The 24,785-nt window shown below is 44.7% G+C and overlaps 1 protein-coding gene across 1 annotated transcript; it reads left to right on the forward strand.

Moving 5' to 3' along the window:
* Window positions 1-468: 468 nt before the first annotated feature.
* On the forward strand, window positions 469-23,411 carry LOC114785480 (glycine N-acyltransferase-like protein 3). The gene is made up of 3 exons (XM_028971758.1): window positions 469-530; window positions 2,346-2,621; window positions 23,276-23,411. Exons 1-3 carry the CDS (start codon window positions 469-471, stop codon window positions 23,409-23,411), a joined length of 474 nt encoding a protein of 157 aa, XP_028827591.1.
* Window positions 23,412-24,785: the final 1,374 nt, after the last annotated feature.

Here is a 24,785-nt window from a genome sequence, read left to right on the forward strand (position 1 = left end):
ACAGGTTCCCAGGTCGGAGCTACATCCATGTGATGTGCCTGTTTCGAAGCCTAGAGCTTGGAAAAGGAAGATTCCAGCTGCAAGACCAACAGTCACAAAATGAATAGCAACTGGGGTCCAATGCAGAGTCTGGTTATCTAGTTATTGTAGAGCAGGACTGTATGCATGAACCCAGCCGGTCTGTGGAAGAAACTTTTACAGCTGTGATGGAGGATGGGGGGGACTTGGTTGAGATGAGAGCTGATCCACATGGGGACACACATAACGATGGCCAGTCACAGAGCTCAGAGCGAAGTCACCCTATTCCTGCAGTTAGGAGAAGTCAGCAGGGTACTGCTGGACTACATACTAACCCTTACCGGTTGGCTAGGTCAATGTGAAATGCAGTTGCAGTAAGTACTGAGATGGTTTGGACCAGTGTGGACACAGGTGGGTACTGCTCTGTTTGAGAAAGCGTTACAAGGGGCGATGTGTCCTGCACAAAATGGTGGAGCAGTCACCGAGGGCATTGACTGGTTGCAGGGGAGAAAGTAACCGGGTGGGAAATTTCTCCCTATTTAAATGATGCACGCATTTGGCCCATGGGTGGCGGAAGATCACTGGGTCACTGTGAAGTGAGGACTCAGTTTGTATCTTCCGGCTTCCGCAAGTCTTTCCGGGGCAGTGCATGCGGGCGTGCAAGCGGCAAAGGGACACATGTCAAGACGTGGCAAACTCGGTATTGTTGAGAAGTGAAAAACGATCTTGTGTCACCAGAGCACAATATGTGAGTTTCTATAGATTTCAGTTTACAAAAATGAAGAGCCCTGATAAGGCCCAACTTGTATATATATCGTATTATTTTGTGCAGTGTGTCTGCATGTGCATGTGAAAGTGTTAGATTTGTCTGAAATACTTTTGGAATAAGCGGGTTTTCACCTGCTTCTTAAAAGTGGTGATAGTCTCGGCTAGTCGTGTGGAGGAGGGCAGGTTGTTCCACCAGCCAGGGACAACAACGGAGAACAGAGATGATTGGAGTCGGAGATCCTATGAAGAGGGAATTTTCAGTCTCATTTCATTTGCTGATCTGAGAGGGCGTGCAGGAGTGTAGCTAGGTAGTATTGTGTTGATGTAGGAGGTAGTATTGTAGCTTCTGTGCAGGGGTGTAGCTAGGTAGTAGTGTGTTGATGTAGGAGGTAGTATTGTAGCTTCTGTGCAGGAGTGTAGCTAGGTAGTATTGTGTTGATGTAGGAGGTAGTATTGCAGCTTCTGTGCAGGAGTGTAGCTAGGTAGTATTGTATTGATATAGGAGGGTGCAGTTCCATTTACAGCCCTGTAGGCAGCATCAAGGATTTGAACTCGATGCGAGCAGCTACTGGGAGCCAGTGGAGAGAGGTGAGAAGAGGCGGGACATGGGTGTATTTTGTCTGATTGAAGATGAGACGGGCTGCCATATTTTGGACCATCTGGAGGGGTTTTATGGTGACTGCAGAGGCGAAGAGCCTCGTAGCCTGATGCCGCGTAGCCTGTTGTGAAAGAAAAGGCCGAATCTTGCGAATGTTGTAGAGAGTGAACCTGCAGGATCTAGAGATCGCAGCAACGTGATGGTTCAGACACAGTTTGTCGTCAATCCAATAACTAAATGCTTCCATAAAGTGCAACCGCGAGCAGAATTAAAATGCATAAAATGGATGTGTTGATTGCGGGCAAAAAGCGCAGATTTCCTGTTAACATCCATTTTCAGACATTTAACAACATGAGTTTTCTTTACTGCCGTGCTGTGTGGCATAAGCCATTTTTGAGCGAAGTTATAAGGGGAGTTTCTAAGGAACCTGAGATGTAAGTTCCAGAGGTTATGCCATCATGTCTGTTTCTGTTTTGTTTCATTGGAATGGATCTAATTTTCTGTCAGAGGCCACTGCCGTATTTTGTTCACCGTTGTTTTGTTGGAATTAGTGAGCCATACAAGATTGTATTATATTTTATTTTTGTAAAATATAATACAATTTTTGGGGTCCATGTTCATTTATTTATTTTCTGTTAGTGCAAGAAAACAAAAACCCAGCTGCTTCTCTGTTCTGAACAGCTAGCAAATAAAGAACCCCACGTTAAATTTACAGTTGTGATCACCACACATGATCTCCACCGACCGTCATGGCTTCCAAACGTGTGATGCATTGCAGTTGCTCGGTGATCTCATCTTGGGACTGGATCAAAGTGGCTGTAATTCTGCACCAAGAGACTTCAGATACAGTATTAGTGGACCAACAAGACGTATATAGAAGCAATAAAAATAAATTCATGTCACAGGACCTTAAATATGTCCACCTGGGAAAAATTTGACAAGAGCTTCTTCCTCTTTTCAGTGTTCCAGAAGATCGGATCCGTCCTCTCCAAGTGGAGCATGCAGCTCTAGTTAACAACACATGGAAGTACGGAGGCGACCACAACAGCTATAACTCCGTACTCGGCTACATCTCCAACCACCCTAGCCTGTGCGTGATGGACGAGGGGGGAGGTGGCCCGCTTTCCTGGGTGCTGCTCTACCACCACTTGGCCCTGGGGCTTCTCTACACCCTGCCTCAACACCGGAGAAAGGGCTACGCCAAGACGCTGGTGAGCCGCATGGCGGAGAGGATCTGGTCTACTGTTTCGTGGAGGAGGGGAACAGCGCCTCCTACGGGCTCTTCACATCGCTTGGCTTCACGGTCAAGGAGAGTTTCCACGCCGTCTGGCTGGAGATCAATGAGAAGTAGCGAACAGAGCTCCGGATGCTGTGATTAATACTATTTTCAGGTTCAAATCTTGCTTTCGAGCATGAGCAAGTCATGTGACCCTGAGTGTTTCTTGGGGGAGACTGTTCCTGGATAAGGGCGTCTGATAAATGCTGTAAAATAAATTGTATATAATGTAAAATATATTTCTGTACCCATCTCTATATGTTCTAGACAACAGGAGACACCTTCAGGAGATCTTTTAGAAAATCCACTCCTGAAGCCCACCTGTTGGTGAAAGTGAAGATTTGTTAACGTGTCGTCTGTCTTTAACCATCACCCTTGGTGACAGTGGACACCATGACAGGCGCCCGAGGAGAAGCGTGTGGGGATGGTACCTTCATCAAGAGGACCTCCTTGGTGGTTCTGGATTCAAACCTGCAACCTTTTGCTTCCTTACCCACTAGGCCACCACTGCCCCAACTGTCACCATCAGATGGAGGGTTTAGACCAGCAGAGTGTATATTTTAAATCATATAAAATGAACAAGTTAAATGCAAATAATGCTTTATTGCAAAAAGATATTTTGGATACAAGTTCTTCTATTTACCTGCCTTGAATTCTGTCTTTCTGGTCTGTTTCCTGTTCATGTATTAAGTCCAGTCCTCCATGTCTAGTTCTCCTTTAGTCTAGGACTTAATCCATAAAGAGGAAAGTGAACCTTTACCTCAGCAGAGAAGACATCGAGCATAGATAAAACCAGCTTGGAATGGAAGTGCGTGTGGATTTATGTATTAAAAATTAGTTTTGCTTTGACAGAATCTATTTTTAAGAGTATTTAGTAATAAAGTTGTTGAGGAGTCTATGCTGCTGTCTTGTTGGTTTGAGGATGTAAACTCTGATAAACATCATCATGTCCGGTGGTGTTGAGGTTTAGACTCTGGTAGACTGAGCTCATCTGGTCGCTTTTGTCTTCTTCATACTGGACGTTCTCATTATCATCAGTTTTCTAAAAAACAAGGAGCACGTAAAATGATTCAGCAATTCTGTACTTCTGAATGACTCTAGATGATCTCTAGATTAAAACTCTCTGTCTCCATCTTGGTCTGTAATGATGAAGTTCTGTACCGTCGTACCTCAGCAGCTTCTCTCCTCGTCTTTCTGTCTCTCTTACAGCACCTGCATTTAAAATAGAGGCAGGAGTGAAAAGTCCTGAACAGATCAGCACACGTCCTTCATGTAGTTGGAGCTGCATGTTCAGTGCAGGTTCTTCTCACCATATGAAGAAACCAGAGATGATACAAGATGAAGCCACAGCTACTCTTACTGCATATAGAAACACAGGGGGAGTCGCTGTGGAGAAACAATTCTGCTTTTTAATACCAGATTTATAGACACTGAGCACTGATCAGAACCAGATAGAAAGAGATCTGTACCAGAACCATGAACCGTTAGTGGAACAGCAGTAGAGTTCTGAAGTCCTACTTCATTCCTCGCCTGGCAGGAATACAGTCCAACCTGAGCAGAGGTGAAGATAGTGATGGTGTAGTTCTGTCCTGCTGCTACTGGAGAAGCTATGTTCTCCTTAAACCAGGTGTAGTTCTTCACTGGAGGGTTGGCATCACTGCTGCAGCTCAGAGTCACTGAACCTCCTTCAGGTATCTCAGCAGGTGCAGCACCGAGTACTGTGGTGTTCTTGGGAGAATCTGAAATAAAATCTGTTTCAATGTTTTCTGCACATATGGAACACACGCACTGATCTATCTTCATCATGTGAAGTTGAAAGATCTACTGACATCTGACACTGAGCTCCACTTCAGCAGAAGACAGGTCCTCATGGCCTTTAACAGCACAGGAGTATCTGCCCCCATCCTCCCTGCTGACTGGGTGGAGCAGCAGTTCATTGTTCTTTGTGGGTTCCTTCTCTAAAGGTTCTCCATTCTTCTTCCATGAGTATGTAGGGCTGCTACTCAGATAGCAGGAGGTTTTACACACAAGTCTTACATCATTTCCTTCTGTTGCTGCACCAACAATTTCCACCTGCAGATCTAAGAATTAAAATAAAACAGAAATACTCGATGTTAAATAAGATGGACATTCCTGTCATGTGATCACGGTGAGGCTGGTGACCAGGAGGACGAACCTGAAGCAAACACATTATTCACATTATTATTAACCAACATCACAAGCCTTGCACACTAGTCCACTGCTCACTTTGGACAGTTAAAGCTGTGCTGCTTCCACTTTTACTTTCTGCATTTTTATGAGGTCTCACCCTCCAACTCTGAGTGGCTGGAGAGACAAGATACCTAAGCAGCATGGAGCTGTATGGGAATGGAGATCTTGCTCTGCCTCTACAAATGAGCCTATAAAGGACTAGATACGTCTCTCAAGGAATCCTGTGCACCAGCTTTAGAAATGGGACCCAGCGATGGTAGCAGCAGAAGTTAAGGCAGAACTCAGATAGCAGGACTTTGTGGGGCGGGTCCTACAGAGGGGGTCTTGGTTTGGGTGGAACAGCATCCACAATGCAAAAGGTGACACCAAAAGAACATCAGTATCTGGCGGTGGAGATGGTCAGATGCCTGCAGGAAGCAGCCTGGTGAAAAATGTCTAAATTCAACTATTAACTTGACTTTCACCTCCATACATCTAAACAGTGAAGAAATAACCGTGTCACTGTTGGTCTGCTGGTCATAAATAAGAGACTGAAGAAAAATACATCAGCACATTTACATGACAGTAAATTATGAATGAATCGAGAGAAATAAAAAATGCTTTTCTTGTACAGCATGAGTTCATTAAAGACTTTACCTGTTACTGACAACATGATTCCTGGTCGTCCGGCCCATTTTTCTTCTTCTTCATTGGTTATAATTCTGCAGATGTACTCCTGCTCATCACTTTTATTCAGCCTTGTTATGTTGAGGGAGCTCCGACTTTTTTTATCTCCACAGTCTGCATGAACTCGGCCTTTGTAGTTTGGATGCTGAGAAAGATCAATATATTCTCTCCGTCTATACCATGGAACCTGTCCATATTCAGTCCAAAACACTTCTATCACTGTAAGTTCAGGGGGATAAGTGTAGCTGCAGGACATCACAGCTGATGTTTCCTCTAAAGCACAGATAGATCTAGTGCTGTACTGTACACCCCACATCTGACCAACACCACCTGAAACAAACATGGAGATAAAGATCAAATAAATAAACAGACACGTAAGTAAATGTCAGTAAATAAGAGACTGACCTTGGATGGAGATCAGAATGAGAAGAGAAGTAAAAGAGGAGATTTTTATCATGGTCACTGCAGCATCCGTCACACTGTGAGAAAGAGACAGAATCCTGTTCCTCACAGCTCTACAAGACTCATATTCACTGTTTTATTAAATATTTCTTCCAATATCCCACAAAGGAGAGTCATGAAGGTCAGTAGGACTGGGACAGAATACATGTGTGTGGATGTGAGGGAGAAGAGCAGGATGGCCGGGTTACGGGGAGTAGAGCTGGTGAAGGTGGAGGAGTTTAGATACTTGGGACGTGTGTAAGAGAGGGTGGGACGGGTGGAGAAGAGTGGCAGGCGGGTACCAATGAGAGAGAAATGGAAGGTTTACAGGACAGTAGCAGGAGAAGACGGAAGTAGAAGAAGAAGATGGAAATGTTCTTATTATTTGTTCATTTAATACGTCTTATCTTTAGAACAAAAACCATTATCAGACTTCCTGACTTCAAGTACTTTGATATTTAAACTATAGATTATTTTTTAAGTGGGAAGATGTTCTTACCAGATGTGAAGTGAATCGTCTTCTGATTGTGAATGTAGATGAAGGTGCAGCTCTCCACACCAACTGCACTGTGTGGTTAACACTTTTTAATCTCAGGTTATTAGCGTGCAGATGAACTGACGTGTGTTTCTTACTTCTCTGTTTTGTCCGGAACGTCCCCCTCATTTTTAGTGTTGAATGTGACGTCAACTTTAATTGTTCTACAAGAACAACGTGAAGAAATCCACTGATCAGCTTCAACACTCTGCAGTTACTGCAGCTCATCTGGATCCTCGCTCTTTCCAAGACTGTACTGAACAACAGCCTTTCCATTCTTCATCTTCCTCACAGCTGTCTGTATCTCCACCTCAAAAACCCAGACAAGCGTGAAAACCCGGCCGGACGTGTTCGGGGAACAGAGGAGACCTGGTCACACTAACCTGACGGCGCTACGCTAACTCTACACATCTTACTTACCAACATAAAGTCACTAAACACTAAATCTTACTTTTAGGTCCCTGGGTGCTTCATGTCAGGCGTGTTAATGGGGATCTCTGCTTGTCTGTGACGTCCCGTGGCAGACTATGGGTGTTTTCTGTTGTGTGTGTGTGGGTGTGTGTGTGTGTTTCTCTCTCTCTTTCTGTCTCTGTAATGTTGCAGGGTGGCTCCTCATTAGCCCATGATTGGACTCCTTCCACTTCCTGCCATGATTGGTGGGCTGTAATAAGGAAGGGGACTCAAAATGGCGGCTGCTTTGGGACAAGAGGAGAATGTTCGTGTGACAGAAGAATGTTGTTGGGAAGTGAAGGATTGTAACCAGAAGACAAGACTTCGACTGCCCAGACATGTTTTGTGTGTGTTTTGTTGTTTCAATGTCCTTGTTTGTAATAAACTATTAGCCTTACGTGTTGTCGCGTTATTTTGGAGTTTCTGCTCCTATGTCCCATTTGTTATGTCCCTGACCCTAGACCGGAGACGTAACAAATTTTGGGGGCTCGTCCGGGATCTCCTATCGCGTAGGTAAGATATCGTGTAGGCTGTGGACCTTGCCGGCTGTTCTCATCTGGGTGAGTTTGAGTTTTTTTCTGTTTATGTGGGTTTTCTTGTGAACTCAGGTTAGGTAGAGCTGTCCAGCTGGATTCTGCCTTGAGCAGGTCCTTCCAAAGGAAGGTTTCTTGTTTTTGGGGAAAAATCCAGGGGGAGGTACGCGTCAAGCATTTCTGTCTCAGTCAGAGACTGTAAATGTTGCGAGCTTGCGTTTAAAGGTGCCTAAAACTGGTAACTTCCCTGAAGACTAGTTAGATCTCAGCTGACTGGTTAGGTAGATTAGGAGCTGGAGTTCCTAGGATCCCACAGGAGCAGACTGACTCTGGTATACAACCCAGTGTGCTGTTGTAGTTAGTTCTGTGTAGTGTTTTTCTTATTGTATTGGTGGGTTCACAAAGTATTTCAATTTATATTTTGCTGTGAGGGGTTAGAATTACTGGTCACTATGGCTACAGCTTTTGAGGGTTTTGTTCAGTTCCCTTCCGATGAGATGCTAGCAGAGTTAACCAAGGAGCTATTGGGTGTAGCTGACATATGGAACACACGCACTGATCTATCTTCATCATGTGAAGTTGAAAGATCTACTGACATCTGACACTGAGCTCCACTTCAGCAGAAGACAGGTCCTCATGGCCTTTAACAGCACAGGAGTATCTGCCCCCATCCTCCCTGCTGACTGGGTGGAGCAGCAGTTCATTGTTCTTTGTGGGTTCCTTCTCTAAAGGTTCTCCATTCTTCTTCCATGAGTATGTAGGGCTGCTACTCAGATAGCAGGAGGTTTTACACACAAGTCTTACATCATTTCCTTCTGTTGCTGCACCAACAATTTCCACCTGCAGATCTAAGAATTAAAATAAAACAGAAATACTCGATGTTAAATAAGATGGACATTCCTGTCATGTGATCACGGTGAGGCTGGTGACCAGGAGGACGAACCTGAAGCAAACACATTATTCACATTATTATTAACCAACATCACAAGCCTTGCACACTAGTCCACTGCTCACTTTGGACAGTTAAAGCTGTGCTGCTTCCACTTTTACTTTCTGCATTTTTATGAGGTCTCACCCTCCAACTCTGAGTGGCTGGAGAGACAAGATACCTAAGCAGCATGGAGCTGTATGGGAATGGAGATCTTGCTCTGCCTCTACAAATGAGCCTATAAAGGACTAGATACGTCTCTCAAGGAATCCTGTGCACCAGCTTTAGAAATGGGACCCAGCGATGGTAGCAGCAGAAGTTAAGGCAGAACTCAGATAGCAGGACTTTGTGGGGCGGGTCCTACAGAGGGGGGTCTTGGTTTGGGTGGAACAGCATCCACAATGCAAAAGGTGACACCAAAAGAACATCAGTATCTGGCGGTGGAGATGGTCAGATGCCTGCAGGAAGCAGCCTGGTGAAAAATGTCTAAATTCAACTATTAACTTGACTTTCACCTCCATACATCTAAACAGTGAAGAAATAACCGTGTCACTGTTGGTCTGCTGGTCATAAATAAGAGACTGAAGAAAAATACATCAGCACATTTACATGACAGTAAATTATGAATGAATCGAGAGAAATAAAAAATGCTTTCTTGTACAGCATGAGTTCATTAAAGACTTTACCTGTTACTGACAACATGATTCCTGGTCGTCCGGCCCATTTTTCTTCTTCTTCATTGGTTATAATTCTGCAGATGTACTCCTGCTCATCACTTTTATTCAGCCTTGTTATGTTGAGGGAGCTCCGACTTTTTTTATCTCCACAGTCTGCATGAACTCGGCCTTTGTAGTTTGGATGCTGAGAAAGATCAATATATTCTCTCCGTCTATACCATGGAACCTGTCCATATTCAGTCCAAAACACTTCTATCACTGTAAGTTCAGGGGGATAAGTGTAGCTGCAGGACATCACAGCTGATGTTTCCTCTAAAGCACAGATAGATCTAGTGCTGTACTGTACACCCCACATCTGACCAACACCACCTGAAACAAACATGGAGATAAAGATCAAATAAATAAACAGACACGTAAGTAAATGTCAGTAAATAAGAGACTGACCTTGGATGGAGATCAGAATGAGAAGAGAAGTAAAAGAGGAGATTTTTATCATGGTCACTGCAGCATCCGTCACACTGTGAGAAAGAGACAGAATCCTGTTCCTCACAGCTCTACAAGACTCATATTCACTGTTTTATTAAATATTTCTTCCAATATCCCACAAAGGAGAGTCATGAAGGTCAGTAGGACTGGGACAGAATACATGTGTGTGGATGTGAGGGAGAAGAGCAGGATGGCCGGGTTACGGGGAGTAGAGCTGGTGAAGGTGGAGGAGTTTAGATACTTGGGACGTGTGTAAGAGAGGGTGGGACGGGTGGAGAAGAGTGGCAGGCGGGTACCAATGAGAGAGAAATGGAAGGTTTACTACAGGACAGTAGCAGGAGAAGACGGAAGTAGAAGAAGAAGATGGAAATGTTCTTATTATTTGTTCATTTAATACGTCTTATCTTTAGAACAAAAACCATTATCAGACTTCCTGACTTCAAGTACTTTGATATTTTAAACTATAGATTATTTTTAAGTGGGAAGATGTTTCTTACCAGATGTGAAGTGAATCGTCTTCTGATTGTGAATGTAGATGAAGGTGCAGCTCTCCACAACCAACTGCACTGTGTGGTTAACACTTTTTAATCTCAGGTTATTAGCGTGCAGATGAACTGACGGTGTTTTCTTACTTCTCTGTTTTGTCCGGAACGTCCCCCTCATTTTTAGTGTTGAATGTGACGTCAACTTTAATTGTTCTACAAGAACAACGTGAAGAAATCCACTGATCAGCTTCAACACTCTGCAGTTACTGCAGCTCATCTGGATCCTCGCTCTTTCCAAGACTGTACTGAACAACAGCCTTTCCATTCTTCATCTTCCTCACAGCTGTCTGTATCTCCACCTCAAAAACCCAGACAAGCGTGAAAAACCCGGCCGGACGTGTTCGGGGAACAGAGGAGACCTGGTCACACTAACCTGACGGCGCTACGCTAACTCTACACATCTTACTTACCAACATAAGTCACTAAACACTAAATCTTACTTTTAGGTCCCTGGGTGCTTCATGTCAGGCGTGTTAATGGGGATCTCTGCTTGTCTGTGACGTCCCGTGGCAGACTATGGGTGTTTTCTGTTGTGTGTGTGTGGGTGTGTGTGTGTGTTTCTCTCTCTCTCTTCTGTCTCTGTAATGTTGCAGGGTGGCTCCTCATTAGCCCATGATTGGACTCCTTCCACTTCCTGCCATGATTGGTGGGCTGTAATAAGGAAGGGGACTCAAAATGGCGGCTGCTTTGGGACAAGAGGAGAATGTTCGTGTGACAGAAGAATGTTGTTGGGAAGTGAAGGATTGTAACCAGAAGACAAGACTTCGACTGCCCAGACATGTTTTGTGTGTGTTTTGTTTGTTTCAATGTCCTTGTTTGTAATAAACTATTAGCCTTACGTGTTGTCGCGTTTATTTTGGAGTTTTCTGCTCCTATGTCCCATTTGTTATGTCCCTGACCCTAGACCGGAGACGTAACAAATTTTGGGGGCTCGTCCGGGATCTCCTATCGCGTAGGTAAGATATCGTGTAGGCTGTGGACCTTGCCGGCTGTTCTCATCTGGGTGAGCTTTGGAGTTTTTTTTCTGTTTATGTGGTTTTCTTGTGAACTCAGGTTAGGTAGAGCTGTCCAGCTGGATTCTGGCCTTGAGCAGGTCCTTCAAAGGAAGGTTTCTTGTTTTTGGGGAAAAATCCAGGGGGAGGTACGCGTCAAGCATTTCTGTCTCAGTCAGAGACTGTAAATGTTGCGAGCTTGCGTTTAAAAGGTGCCTAAAACTGGTAACTTCCCTGAAGACTAGTTAGATCTCAGCTGACTGGTTAGGTAGATTAGGAGCTGGAGTTCCTAGGATCCCACAGGAGCAGACTGGACTCTGGTATACAACCCAGTGTGCTGTTGTAGTTAGTTCTGTGTAGTGTTTTTCTTATTGTATTGGTGGGTTCACAAAGTATTTCAATTTATATTTTGCTGTGAGGGGTTAGAATTACTGGTCACTATGGCTACAGCTTTTGAGGGTTTTTGTTCAGTTCCCTTCCGATGAGATGCTAGCAGAGTTAACCAAGGAGCTATTGGGTGTAGCTGACATATGGAACACACGCACTGATCTATCTTCATCATGTGAAGTTGAAAGATCTACTGACATCTGACACTGAGCTCCACTTCAGCAGAAGACAGGTCCTCATGGCCTTTAACAGCACAGGAGTATCTGCCCCCATCCTCCCTGCTGACTAGGTGGAGCAGCAGTTCATTGTTCTTTGTGGGTTCCTTCTCTAAAGGTTCTCCATTCTTCTTCCATGAGTATGTAGGGCTGCTACTCAGATAGCAGGAGGTTTTACACACAAGTCTTACATCATTTCCTTCTGTTGCTGCACCAACAATTTCCACCTGCAGATCTAAGAATTAAAATAAAACAGAAATACTCGATGTTAATAAGATGGACATTCCTGTCATGTGATCACGGTGAGGCTGGTGACCAGGAGGACGAACCTGAAGCAAACACATTATTCACATTATTATTAACCAACATCACAAGCCTTGCACACTAGTCCACTGCTCACTTTGGACAGTTAAAGCTGTGCTGCTTCCACTTTTACTTTCTGCATTTTTATGAGGTCTCACCCTCCAACTCTGAGTGGCTGGAGAGACAAGATACCTAAGCAGCATGGAGCTGTATGGGAATGGAGATCTTGCTCTGCCTCTACAAATGAGCCTATAAAGGACTAGATACGTCTCTCAAGGAATCCTGTGCACCAGCTTTAGAAATGGGACCCAGCGATGGTAGCAGCAGAAGTTAAGGCAGAACTCAGATAGCAGGACTTTGTGGGGCGGGTCCTACAGAGGGGGTCTTGGTTTGGGTGGAACAGCATCCACAATGCAAAAGGTGACACCAAAAGAACATCAGTATCTGGCGGTGGAGATGGTCAGATGCCTGCAGGAAGCAGCCTGGTGAAAAATGTCTAAATTCAACTATTAACTTGACTTTCACCTCCATACATCTAAACAGTGAAGAAATAACCGTGTCACTGTTGGTCTGCTGGTCATAAATAAGAGACTGAAGAAAAATACATCAGCACATTTACATGACAGTAAATTATGAATGAATCGAGAGAAATAAAAAATGCTTTTCTTGTACAGCATGAGTTCATTAAAGACTTTACCTGTTACTGACAACATGATTCCTGGTCGTCCGGCCCATTTTTCTTCTTCTTCATTGGTTATAATTCTGCAGATGTACTCCTGCTCATCACTTTTATTCAGCCTTGTTATGTTGAGGGAGCTCCGACTTTTTTTATCTCCACAGTCTGCATGAACTCGGCCTTTGTAGTTTGGATGCTGAGAAAGATCAATATATTCTCTCCGTCTATACCATGGAACCTGTCCATATTCAGTCCAAAACACTTCTATCACTGTAAGTTCAGGGGGATAAGTGTAGCTGCAGGACATCACAGCTGATGTTTCCTCTAAAGCACAGATAGATCTAGTGCTGTACTGTACACCCCACATCTGACCAACACCACCTGAAACAAACATGGAGATAAAGATCAAATAAATAAACAGACACGTAAGTAAATGTCAGTAAATAAGAGACTGACCTTGGATGGAGATCAGAATGAGAAGAGAAGTAAAAGAGGAGATTTTTATCATGGTCACTGCAGCATCCGTCACACTGTGAGAAAGAGACAGAATCCTGTTCCTCACAGCTCTACAAGACTCATATTCACTGTTTTATTAAATATTTCTTCCAATATCCCACAAAGGAGAGTCATGAAGGTCAGTAGGACTGGGACAGAATACATGTGTGTGGATGTGAGGGAGAAGAGCAGGATGGCCGGGTTACGGGGAGTAGAGCTGGTGAAGGTGGAGGAGTTTAGATACTTGGGACGTGTGTAAGAGAGGGTGGGACGGGTGGAGAAGAGTGGCAGGCGGGTACCAATGAGAGAGAAATGGAAGGTTTACAGGACAGTAGCAGGAGAAGACGGAAGTAGAAGAAGAAGATGGAAATGTTCTTATTATTTGTTCATTTAATACGTCTTATCTTTAGAACAAAAACCATTATCAGACTTCCTGACTTCAAGTACTTTGATATTTTAAACTATAGATTATTTTTTAAGTGGGAAGATGTTCTTACCAGATGTGAAGTGAATCGTCTTCTGATTGTGAATGTAGATGAAGGTGCAGCTCTCCACACCAACTGCACTGTGTGGTTAACACTTTTTAATCTCAGGTTATTAGCGTGCAGATGAACTGACGTGTGTTTCTTACTTCTCTGTTTTGTCCGGAACGTCCCCCTCATTTTTAGTGTTGAATGTGACGTCAACTTTAATTGTTCTACAAGAACAACGTGAAGAAATCCACTGATCAGCTTCAACACTCTGCAGTTACTGCAGCTCATCTGGATCCTCGCTCTTTCCAAGACTGTACTGAACAACAGCCTTTCCATTCTTCATCTTCCTCACAGCTGTCTGTATCTCCACCTCAAAAACCCAGACAAGCGTGAAAACCCGGCCGGACGTGTTCGGGGAACAGAGGAGACCTGGTCACACTAACCTGACGGCGCTACGCTAACTCTACACATCTTACTTACCAACATAAAGTCACTAAACACTAAATCTTACTTTTAGGTCCCTGGGTGCTTCATGTCAGGCGTGTTAATGGGGATCTCTGCTTGTCTGTGACGTCCCGTGGCAGACTATGGGTGTTTTCTGTTGTGTGTGTGTGGGTGTGTGTGTGTGTTTCTCTCTCTCTTTCTGTCTCTGTAATGTTGCAGGGTGGCTCCTCATTAGCCCATGATTGGACTCCTTCCACTTCCTGCCATGATTGGTGGGCTGTAATAAGGAAGGGGACTCAAAATGGCGGCTGCTTTGGGACAAGAGGAGAATGTTCGTGTGACAGAAGAATGTTGTTGGGAAGTGAAGGATTGTAACCAGAAGACAAGACTTCGACTGCCCAGACATGTTTTGTGTGTGTTTTGTTGTTTCAATGTCCTTGTTTGTAATAAACTATTAGCCTTACGTGTTGTCGCGTTATTTTGGAGTTTCTGCTCCTATGTCCCATTTGTTATGTCCCTGACCCTAGACCGGAGACGTAACAAATTTTGGGGGCTCGTCCGGGATCTCCTATCGCGTAGGTAAGATATCGTGTAGGCTGTGGACCTTGCCGGCTGTTCTCATCTGGGTGAGTTTGAGTTTTTTTCTGTTTATGTGGGTTTTCTTGTGAACTCAGGTTAGGTAGAGCTGTCCAGCTGGATTCTGCCTTGAGCAGGTCCTTCCAAAGGAAGGTTTCTTGTTTTTGGGGAAAAATCCAGGGGGAGGTACGCGTCAAGCATTTCTGTCTCAGTCAGAGACTGTAAATGTTGCGAGCTTGCGTTTAAAGGTGCCTAAAACTGGTAACTTCCCTGAAGACTAGTTAGATCTCAGCTGACTGGTTAGGTAGATTAGGAGCTGGAGTTCCTAGGATCCCACAGGAGCAGACTGACTCTGGTATACAACCCAGTGTGCTGTTGTAGTTAGTTCTGTGTAGTGTTTTTCTTATTGTATTGGTGGGTTCACAAAGTATTTCAATTTATATTTTGCTGTGAGGGGTTAGAATTACTGGTCACTATGGCTACAGCTTTTGAGGGTTTTGTTCAGTTCCCTTCCGATGAGATGCTAGCAGAGTTAACCAAGGAGCTATTGGGTGTAGCTGACTTCTACCAGCGCCGATAGAAAGTTGAAGGATTTATTAATAAAAGCATTAAAAATCGCGTTGGAGGAAAAGGGGGTTCCGTGTGGTAAATCCGTTAGTCTACTCTCGGCTGAGGGCTTGGAAGAGTCCGGCGACAGTTTTTCTAGTGAAATGCGGTTAAAGGAAAGGTCACTGCAAGAGAAGCAGATGCAGCTTGAAGCAGCAAAACTTCGGGCTGACCGAGAAGCTCGCGGCCTGCGTGAGAAGGAACTAGACTATCAGCTACAACTCAAGGAATTGGTAGAATGTGATCGCGAACGCCAGTTTGAGCGTGAACGTCAAGAACGAGACTTAGAATTAAAACGTCTTGAACTTGAATTGGCTTCCAAGTCTGTCCTGTCACCTCCTCAAACAGAATCGTAAACCCCTGCTTTCGACGTCAGCCGATATATTAGACTAGTGCCTCCATTTTCTGAGAACGAGGTGGAAAAATGTCATTTTGAACGAGTAGCAACAGAGCTCTGACTATGATGTGGTAAAGACTTCAATTCTGAATGCGTACAAACTTGTCCCGGAAGCGTACCGTCAAAGGTTCCGGAAGTCTAGGAAAGGTGAGCAAATTACGTATGTGGAGTTTTGTTTAACCAGTGGTGTGTTTCCAGTAAAGTCAGTACGTGGGGAAAAGCTTCGAGAATTAATCCTTTTGGAGGAATTTAAAAACTGCGTCCCGGAAGCTGTTGCCACTCATCTGAATGACCAGAAAGTGTCAACGCTGCCGCAGGCAGCCGTCTGCGCAGATGAATTCGTGCTTATTCATAAAGTTGTGTGTTATTCAGTCTCACGAAAACCAGATCAGGATGTGTGTTTCCGACGGGATCGGAGCGTATTTCGGTCTTCGCCGTGTCCTATAGTGATGGTCGCGCATGTTTTTATTGTCACGAGACCGGCCACCTCATCGCTAAAGCACGGTTCACCTCCTAAATCCTCACCAAAAGGGGTTGGGTTTGTTCAGTCTGCTGTGAGTGTCCCCACTATTGTTGATCCTGTCTATGAACCTTTTGTGCTTGCTGGTACAGTTTCCGCAGCTGCTGGAAACAGTAGTGCAGTGCCAGTGCGCATTTTACGAGACACCGGTGCTGCGCAGTCTTTTGTTTTAGCGAATGTCTGGCCCTTTTCTGATGACACGTTCTGTGGCTCTTATGTACTGGTGCGGGATATTGAATTGGGCATCGTTAAAGTGCCACTGCACATTGTAAACCTGCACTGGGCTTTATTTTCAGGTTCGTGCAAAGTCGCAGTGCGCCCCGAACTGCCTATGCAGGGAATCTATTTTATTCTTGGGAACGATTTGGCTGGAGGGAAAGTTCTTCCCCTTCCGGAGGTCATCGATAACCCTGCGGTTCCACCCTCTTCAGTGGTGCCGGGTTATGAGTCAGTTTTCCCTGCTTGTGCAGTCACCCGAGCGCAGGCACGCCGGCAGAGTACGGATGAGCTGTGTGATACGTTTATGGCTGTTTCTGACCCTCTGGTCTCCCGTGCAGCGCCATCAGACGGCGGAGTGGTAGAGGGAGCGCCGCGGACGCGCGCTGTTAATGTCCATGATGATGAGACAATGTCGCTGCCTGTAAGTAAAACGCTTATATCCAAGGAGCAGCGAAAAGACTCTACTTTAACGCAGTGTCGTTCGGCTGTTGTTGAGAAGGCCAACATAACTGCAAATTCGGTAGCCTTTTTCTGGGATCAAGGGATCTTGATGAGGAAGTGGAATCCTCCAACTGCTGATGATGTAGGTTGGAATTCAGTATATCAAGTGGTGGTTCCTCTTAAGTTTCGGTCTCAGGTACTGTGTTTAGGGCACGACAACGTGATGTCTGGACACTTGGGAGTAACAAAAACATATAACCGCATTTACGCCATTTCTTTTGGCCTGGGTTGAAATCTGATGTTGCTCAATATTGTCGATCGTGTCACGTTTGTCAATTGGCTGGTAAACCGAACCAGTCAATTCCACCCGCGCCACTCTGTCCTGTGCCTGTCCTCACCGAACCATTTTCGAAGATAATTTTAGATTGTGTTGGTCCACTTCCTCGTACCAAAACAGGTTTTAAATACTTGCTGACGATAATGTGTAGTGCCACACGTTTCCCGGAAGCAGTTCCGTTACACTCACTAAAGGCTAAGAATATAGTGAGGGCCTTAGTGAAGTTCTTTTCTACTTTTGGATATCCAAAATTGGTCCAAAAGGACCAAGGTTCGAATTTCCTGTCTCACCTTTTTAAGCACGTTTTGGAGGAATTACAAATAAAGCATCTGGTATCTAGTGCTTACCATCCTCAGTCGCAAGGAGCATTGGAACGTTTTCACCAAACTCTGAAGTCCATGCGGCGTACTTATTGCTTAGCTTTGGCTAAAGAATGGGATGAGGGTCTCCCACTATTCTTGTTTGCCATTCGTTAAACTGTTCAGGAGTCCTTTGGATTCAGTCCTGCTGACCTTGTATTCAGTCACACCGTGCGTGGTCCACTCAAGCTTCTTAAAGAAGCCTGGGTAGCTGAACCATTTACAGAGACTAATGTGTTGGATCATGTCAGTTCCTTTCGGGAACGGCTTCATAATGCTTGTGCTACCGCTCGAGCTTCCTTACAACATGCACAAGGGTCTATGAAAGCCCGATATGATCAGAAAGCAGTCTCTTGATCTTTTCAGCTGGGTGATAGGGTTCTGGTTTTATTACCACAAATGGGGTCTGCTCTCCAAGCAAAATTCTCAGGCCCTTATGCGGTGGAGTCCCAGTTAAGTGGCACTGATTACGTTGTTCGCACACCTGACTGAAAACGTGAAATGCGTGTATGTCATGTGAACATGCTCAAGAAATACGTTATCAGAGACAGTGATGTCCTGTGTTGCAATGTAGATCCACTGAGAAAAGGAGCTAATATGTTATGGCTTCTATGCCCCTGCTGGATGTATATTCTCCCGAGGAGGATGGGTTACTTGCAAAACTTAGTTGCTCATCTGTCACATTTGCCTCTTAACAAACGGGAGCAGGTTATGAGGTTAATTCGGACATATAAGACATTGTTTCACATGTTCCGTACTACAATGACATTGGGCCATGTTCACCAACATCAATCAGACAGCACCCGTACAGACTAAATCCCACTAAGCGTACAGTAATGCAGTCTGAGGTCGATTATTTGTTGGAACATGGGTTCTCCGTGCCAATCTGTAGTCCATGGAGTAGTCCCTGTCTGCTAGTACCTAAACCTGATGGTACAGTTCGTTTCTGTACTGATTACAGAAAAGTAAATGCAGTAACTAGACTAGATTCATTTCCATTGCCCCGAATGGAAGATTGTGTTGATAGGGTTGGTTCGGCTCATATAGTCAGTAAATTAGACTTGCTTCGTGGTTACTGGCAAGTTCCGTTCACTCCCCAAGCTTCTGAAATCTCTGCTTTCGTCACACCAGATAATTTCTTACAAAATACGGTTATGCCTTTTGGGTTACGTAATGCGGCAGCGACTTTTCAGCATCTAATGTCTAAAGTGCTTTGTGGAATTTAACGACGCTTATTTAGATGACATTATTGTCTATTCGTCCACATGGTCCGAGCATATCCACACTCTGACTGCTGTGCTCAAGACGCTGCAGGATGCATCGCTGACTTAGAACTTGGCGAAGTGTGAGTTCGGCAAAGCCACTGTGACTTACCTGGGTAAAGAGGTGGGTCAAGGCCAGGTAAAACCTGTGATGGCCAAGATTTAGGCCATTCTTACCTTCCCAGTTCCCACGTCGAAAAGGGAACTGCGACGATTTTTGGGAATGGCTGGATACTACCGGAGGTAGTGTGTCCTTTAACTGACCTGCTGCGAGGCAGAGTACAGTTTAGTTGGAACGATGAATGCCAGAATGCTTTTATGTCTGTGAAAACCCTTCTCTGCAGTACCCCTGTTCTTGCTGCTCCTGACTTCCAGTGCCCTTTCAAACTGGAGGTGGATGCCAGTGCTGTTGGAGCTGGGGCTGTGCTGTTACAGGAAGATGCGGATGGAGTTGATCATACCATCTGCTGCTTCTCAAAAAAGTTCTTAAAACATCAGGTGAACTACAGCACCATCGAAAAAGAGGCGCTAGCACTGATTTAAGCATTGCAACATTTCGAAGTATACATTGGGTCCACCACACAACCTGTTTTAGTTTTTACTGACCACAATCCCCTGGTGTTTTTATCTCGGATGAAAAACACAAATAGGCGTATTATGCGCTGGTCCTTGGTTTTACACTGTTTCAATATCGAAATCAAATACAAACGTGGGACGGACAATGTTTTTGCTGACTCCTTGTCACAGGCCTTTTAGTTTTTTTGGGAGAATCAAGGCAGACTATGGGTGTTTTCTGTTGTGTGTGTGTGTGTGTGTCTCTCTCTCTCTTTCTGTCTCTGTAATGTTGCAGGGTGGCTCCTCATCAGCCCATGATTGGACTCCTCCCACTTCCTGCCATGATTGGTGGGCTGTAATAAGGAAGGGGACTCAAAATGGTGGCTGCTTTGGGACAAGAGGAGAATGTTGGTGTGAGAGAAGAATGTTGTTGGTGAAGATAGGATGTGGTGTGAGGAGAGAATGTTGTTGGGAAGTGAAGGATTGTGACCAGAAGACAAGACGTAGACTGCCCAAACCACAGGGGTTCCACAAGGCGCTGTCCTTGGCCCCCTTCTATTCTCAATATACACTCGCTCATTTGGTCACATCATCCAATCACATGGCTTTTCCTGTCACTCCTACAATTGGTAACACTCTTTGAAGAAGAGAAGGTTTATTTAGTGTGATCGTGTTAGGCAGGTATAGGGTTCCCATACGTTGTTGCGTTGACAGGTGGTGGAAAAAGCGCACGTTTTACTCCTTTCACAGCCTTATCTTTTTGGTGCTGCATAACGTTCCGCCCATGTCTCTTGGTAACATGTCATTGGCAGACGAGTTTATTCAGAGCCCTTCGTACGAACTTGTCGCGTTGCACCAAAGAGAACTTGTTGCAAATTGCACAAAATTACACGATTGAATTAACAAGCGAAGATAAAAAGTTGAAGGAATCTCTGTTTAAAGCCGTAGAACGAGGTTTACTGGGCATTAATGTCATTGTGGCATGAACCGAGGGTCCGGCGTCCCCGCAATCTGCAGCCAGTAGCGTCTCTGAAATTGAATTAAAGATGCGTGAATATTCTTTTCCGGAACGTCAGATGCAATATGAAGCAGCCAAGTGGAGATCTGAACGTGACAGTCGTGATGTGCGGCCGTGATGAGAAGGAAATCGAGAAGTAGTTGCAAATTCGTAAATTGGAGATTGAATTAGAGTGTGAGGAATGCGAGAGAGAGCGGAACCGGGAATATGAAAGTCAGCGCGAAAGGGAAGAGCGGGATTTCATTTTAAAGAAATTACAATTAGAATTGTCCGCTAGAAAAGACGCCGTAGTTCGGGCGGTTGTAGGTGTTTTCCCCCGTCTCTGTTCCACCCGTGTCTCCTCCTCACGTCCATCCTGTTGACCCGACTTCTTCTGATCCAGGGGATCATGGGTTTGATATTTTAGTCATTTTGAGAGGGTTGCCATTACATTAAAATGGCCAACTGGTGTCTGGAGTCTCCTGTTACAGTGTGTGTTGTCTGGTAAAGCTCAGGTTTATTCTGCCCTCACAGTTGAGCAGAGTTCGAACTACAGTACTGTTAAAACTGAACTGGTACCTGAAGCATACAGACAAAAATTCCGTCGACTGAGTAAAAATGACGAATTACGTATGTTGAATTTGCACGTGAGAAGGAGAACCTGTTAGACCGCTGGTGTACATCAGAGCACGTTACATCCCGCGAACAGTTGAGTGAGTTAGTGCTGTTGGAGGAGTTTAAAAACTGGGTTCCTGATGCTGTCGCTACCTATCTGCATGATCGACAGGTGACCACTTTGGCTCAAGCTGCTGTTTGTGCTGATCAGTATGTTCTGACACACAAGTGTCTTCGTCCCATTCTCTTCGTCTCCCTCACGCTGCATTCGCTCGCCACCTTCCAGCCCGAAACAAAGCTGGAGGATTTCCCGAAAATCTTCACCCCCCAAAGACCCTCGTGGGTGTTTTTATTGTCATGAACCGGGTCATTTAATTGCTGCATGTCCTCGTTTACAGAAAAATAATCTAGCATAGTCAAAATCACTCCCAAAGAAAGTTGGGCTGGTGCACACTTTAACTTTGGACAGCATTAATGATGAAATTGATCCTGGTTATGAGCCATTTATTTTAAGTGGAACGGTGCGCTTACTGGCCGTGTGGAAGATGATGTGGCTATCAAAATTCTGACGTGCTGGTGCGGGGAATTGAAATGGGGTTCACGAGAATCCCGTTGCACACTCTTAAAAAGCGAGTTGGTCTCTGGTGTTTTCAGGGTTGCGGTTTGTTCTCGGCTTCCGGTAAAAGGGGTTTCCTTTCTTTTGGGGAATGATGTCGCTGGAGGAAAAGGTTCTTCCAGTTCTGGAAGTCGTAGACGTACCCATGCCTGTTACAGACGTGGACTCAAATTTGGCTTCAGTCTTTTGAAGTTATGTGTCGTTATTCGAGCTCAAACCTGTAAGTATCAAGATGCCGTCGGGTTATCTGACACTTTTATGTTTGTCAGGATTGACTGCAGCTGGGCTCAACACCGGTGGCAATCCTAACGGCGTATAAATGCCAGAGACTTCTGCCCCTTTGAAATCTCCAGCATTTTCGTGAACTCTGGTGAATGGTAGTGAACTTGACCTTAACAACTGTTTATGTTTATAAATAAAACCCCCTTCACACCATGTCACACCTCTGTGCTTCCTGTGCGAGATCGGCGCCTGACTCTTCTGCGCATGCACCTGAGGTGATGTCCACATCTGGTGGTTCTGCAGCTGCTGATGACATGTGGCTGAGAGTAGATAAGGTGTCTAAACTGAGTGAAACTGATTGTGGTTCGTACGTCCGATAGATGGTATAAAATAAAATGATCAAGTCTTATGTTACCAGGGATGTGGAGAAAGTAGCTGCTGGGGCAGTTCCAGTTGCATCCGTATCCTCTGTGGTGACTCCTTGCTACAGTCCTGAGGAGGACAGCCTTACTCTGCGAGATGTTCCTGTGACCGTCTCCAGAATTCTGAGATCATGTCTGATCTGGACTGTCGCATCTATCCGATCAGCATGCATGTGAGATAAAAAAATTGATAGGCCTCTTTCCTTCTTTGTTTTCCAGGTCGGTGGTAAGTCCCATCATCAGGAATCCAGGACACAAGGTTTCTCAACCGAAAACTGGTAAAGTATCATCCTGTTTCAGGAGTATTTTCATTTCATAGCGCCTCCTCCATAAGTTTAGACGTGGTCCAGCTGTGGTGCTCACCTACTCATTAGAGGAGCTTTGGATGTGAACGATTTAATTGGTGGTTCATCCTTCTTACTATTTTGGAGACTGGACTGAGTCGTTTAATACCTCAATTTAGAATCAAAGTTCCTCAGATATTTACACTTATTTTTTTTGTGGTTCAAAAACTTCAAGATCTGACTGTTGACTTGCTGTTTAAGGGTCCCCTATTATGATAATGTGACTTTGTGAGATGGTTTAATATTAATACGAGTTCGCCCCAGCCTGTCTATAGTCCTGCAGTGACTAGAAATGAGTGTTTTGGTCATTCTGTTTCACCGCTCAGAGGGCAAGAGCGACGGTCGGATCTGGAAATTGTCCCCTTATGATGTCATAAGGGGAAAGGTTACCTCTCGTTTCTCATGCTTTTTCCACCGAGAGAATTTCCCGCCCCCTCCCATTACACATTATCTCCACCGACCATCATGGCTTCCAAACATGTGAAGCATTGCAGTTGCTTGGTGATTGGATGTAAAAAATGGCAGAAATGTTTGGGGTTTTTTTTAGTTCCGTCACACAAGACTCGGATTCATTTTATTTTGTCTGGAAAAATGTCGACACGACTTCCTGTCTGGACCAACACCGGAGAAAGGGCTACGCCAACACACTGGTGAGCCGCATGGCTGAGAGGCTTCTGGAGCTGGGATATCCGGTCTACTGTTTCGTGGAGGAGGGGAACAGCGCCTCCTACTGGCTATTCACATCGCTGGGCTTCAGGGTCAAGGAGAGTTTCCGTGCCGTCTGGCTGGAGATCAATGAGAAGTAGCGAACAGAGCTCCGGATGCTGTGATTGTGACTTTTTCAGGTTCAAATCTTGCTTTCTAGCATGAGCAAGTCATGTGACCCTGAGTGTCTCCTGGGGGGGACTGTCCCTGTAGCTACTGATTGGAAGTCGCTCTGGATAAGGGCATCTGATAAATGCTGTAAATGTAAAATATATTTCTGTGCCCATCTCTCTATGTTCTAGACAACAGGAGACACCTTCAGGAGATCTTTTAGAAAATCCACCCCTGAAGCCCACCTGTTGGTGAAGATTTGTTAACGTGTCCTCTGTATTTAACCATCACCCTTGGTGACAGTGGACACCATGACAGGCGCCCGGGGAGAAGCGTGTGGGGATGGTACCTTCATCAAGAGGACCTCTTTGGTGGTTCTGGATTCGAACCTGCAACCTTTTGCTTCCTTACCCGCTAGGCCACCACTGCCCCAACTATCACCATCAGATGGCGGGTTTAGACCAGCAGAGAGTATATTTAAAATCATATAAAATGAACAAGTTTGGTAAATGCAAATAATGCTTTATTGCAAAAAGATATTTTGGATACAAGTTCTTCTATTTACCTGCCTTGAATTCTGTCTTTCTGGTCTGTTTCCTGTTCATGTATTAAGTCCAGTCCTCCATGTCTAGTTCTCCTTTAGTCTAGGACTTAATCCATAAAGAGGAAAGTGACCCTTTACCTCAGCAGAGAAGATATCGAGCATAGATAAAACCAGCTTGGAATGGAAGTGCGTGTGGATTTATGTATTAAAAATTAGTTTTGCTTTGACAGAATCTAATTTTAAGAGTATTTAGTAATAAAGTTGTTGAGGAGTCTATGCTGCTGTCTTGTTGGTTTGAGGATGTAAACTCTGATAAACATCATCATGTCCGGTGGTGTTGAGGTTCAGACTCTGGTAGACTGAGCTCATCTGGTCGCTTTTGTCTTCTTCATACAGGACGTTCTCATAATCATCAGTTTTCTAAAAAACAAGGAGCATGTAAAATGTTTCAACAATTCTGTACTTCTGAATGACTCTAGATGATCTCTAGATTCAAATTCTCTGTCTCCATCTTGGTCTGTAATGATGAAGTTCTGTACCGTCGTACCTCAGCAGCTTCTCTCCTCGTCTTTCTGTCTCTCTTACAGCGCCTGCATTTAAAATAGAGGCAGGAGTGAAAAGTCCTGAACAGATCAGCACACGTCCTTCATGTATTTGGAGCTGCATGTTCAGTGCAGGTTCTTCTCACCATATGAAGAAACCAGAGATGATACAAGATGAAGCCACAGCTACTCTTACTGCATATAGAAACACAGGGGGAGTCGCTGTGGAGAAACAATTCTGCTTTTTAATACCAGATTTATAGACACTGAGCACTGAT

The sequence above is a fragment of the Denticeps clupeoides genome, chromosome 3 (genome assembly GCF_900700375.1).
Source record: "Denticeps clupeoides chromosome 3, fDenClu1.1, whole genome shotgun sequence".
Lineage (NCBI taxonomy): Eukaryota > Metazoa > Chordata > Actinopteri > Clupeiformes > Denticipitidae > Denticeps > Denticeps clupeoides.

Coding starts and splice junctions, on each gene's coding strand:
- LOC114785480 (XM_028971758.1), top strand. CDS start 469: ATGTGTCCTGCACAAAATGGTGGAGCAGTCACCGAGGGCATTGACTGG. Junction 531..2,345: donor GACTGGTTGCAGGGGAGAAA/GTAACCGGGTGG, acceptor TCCTCTTTTCAG/TGTTCCAGAAGATCGGATCC. Junction 2,622..23,275: donor CGCATGGCGGAGAGGATCTG/GTCTACTGTTTC, acceptor CATGGCTGAGAG/GCTTCTGGAGCTGGGATATC.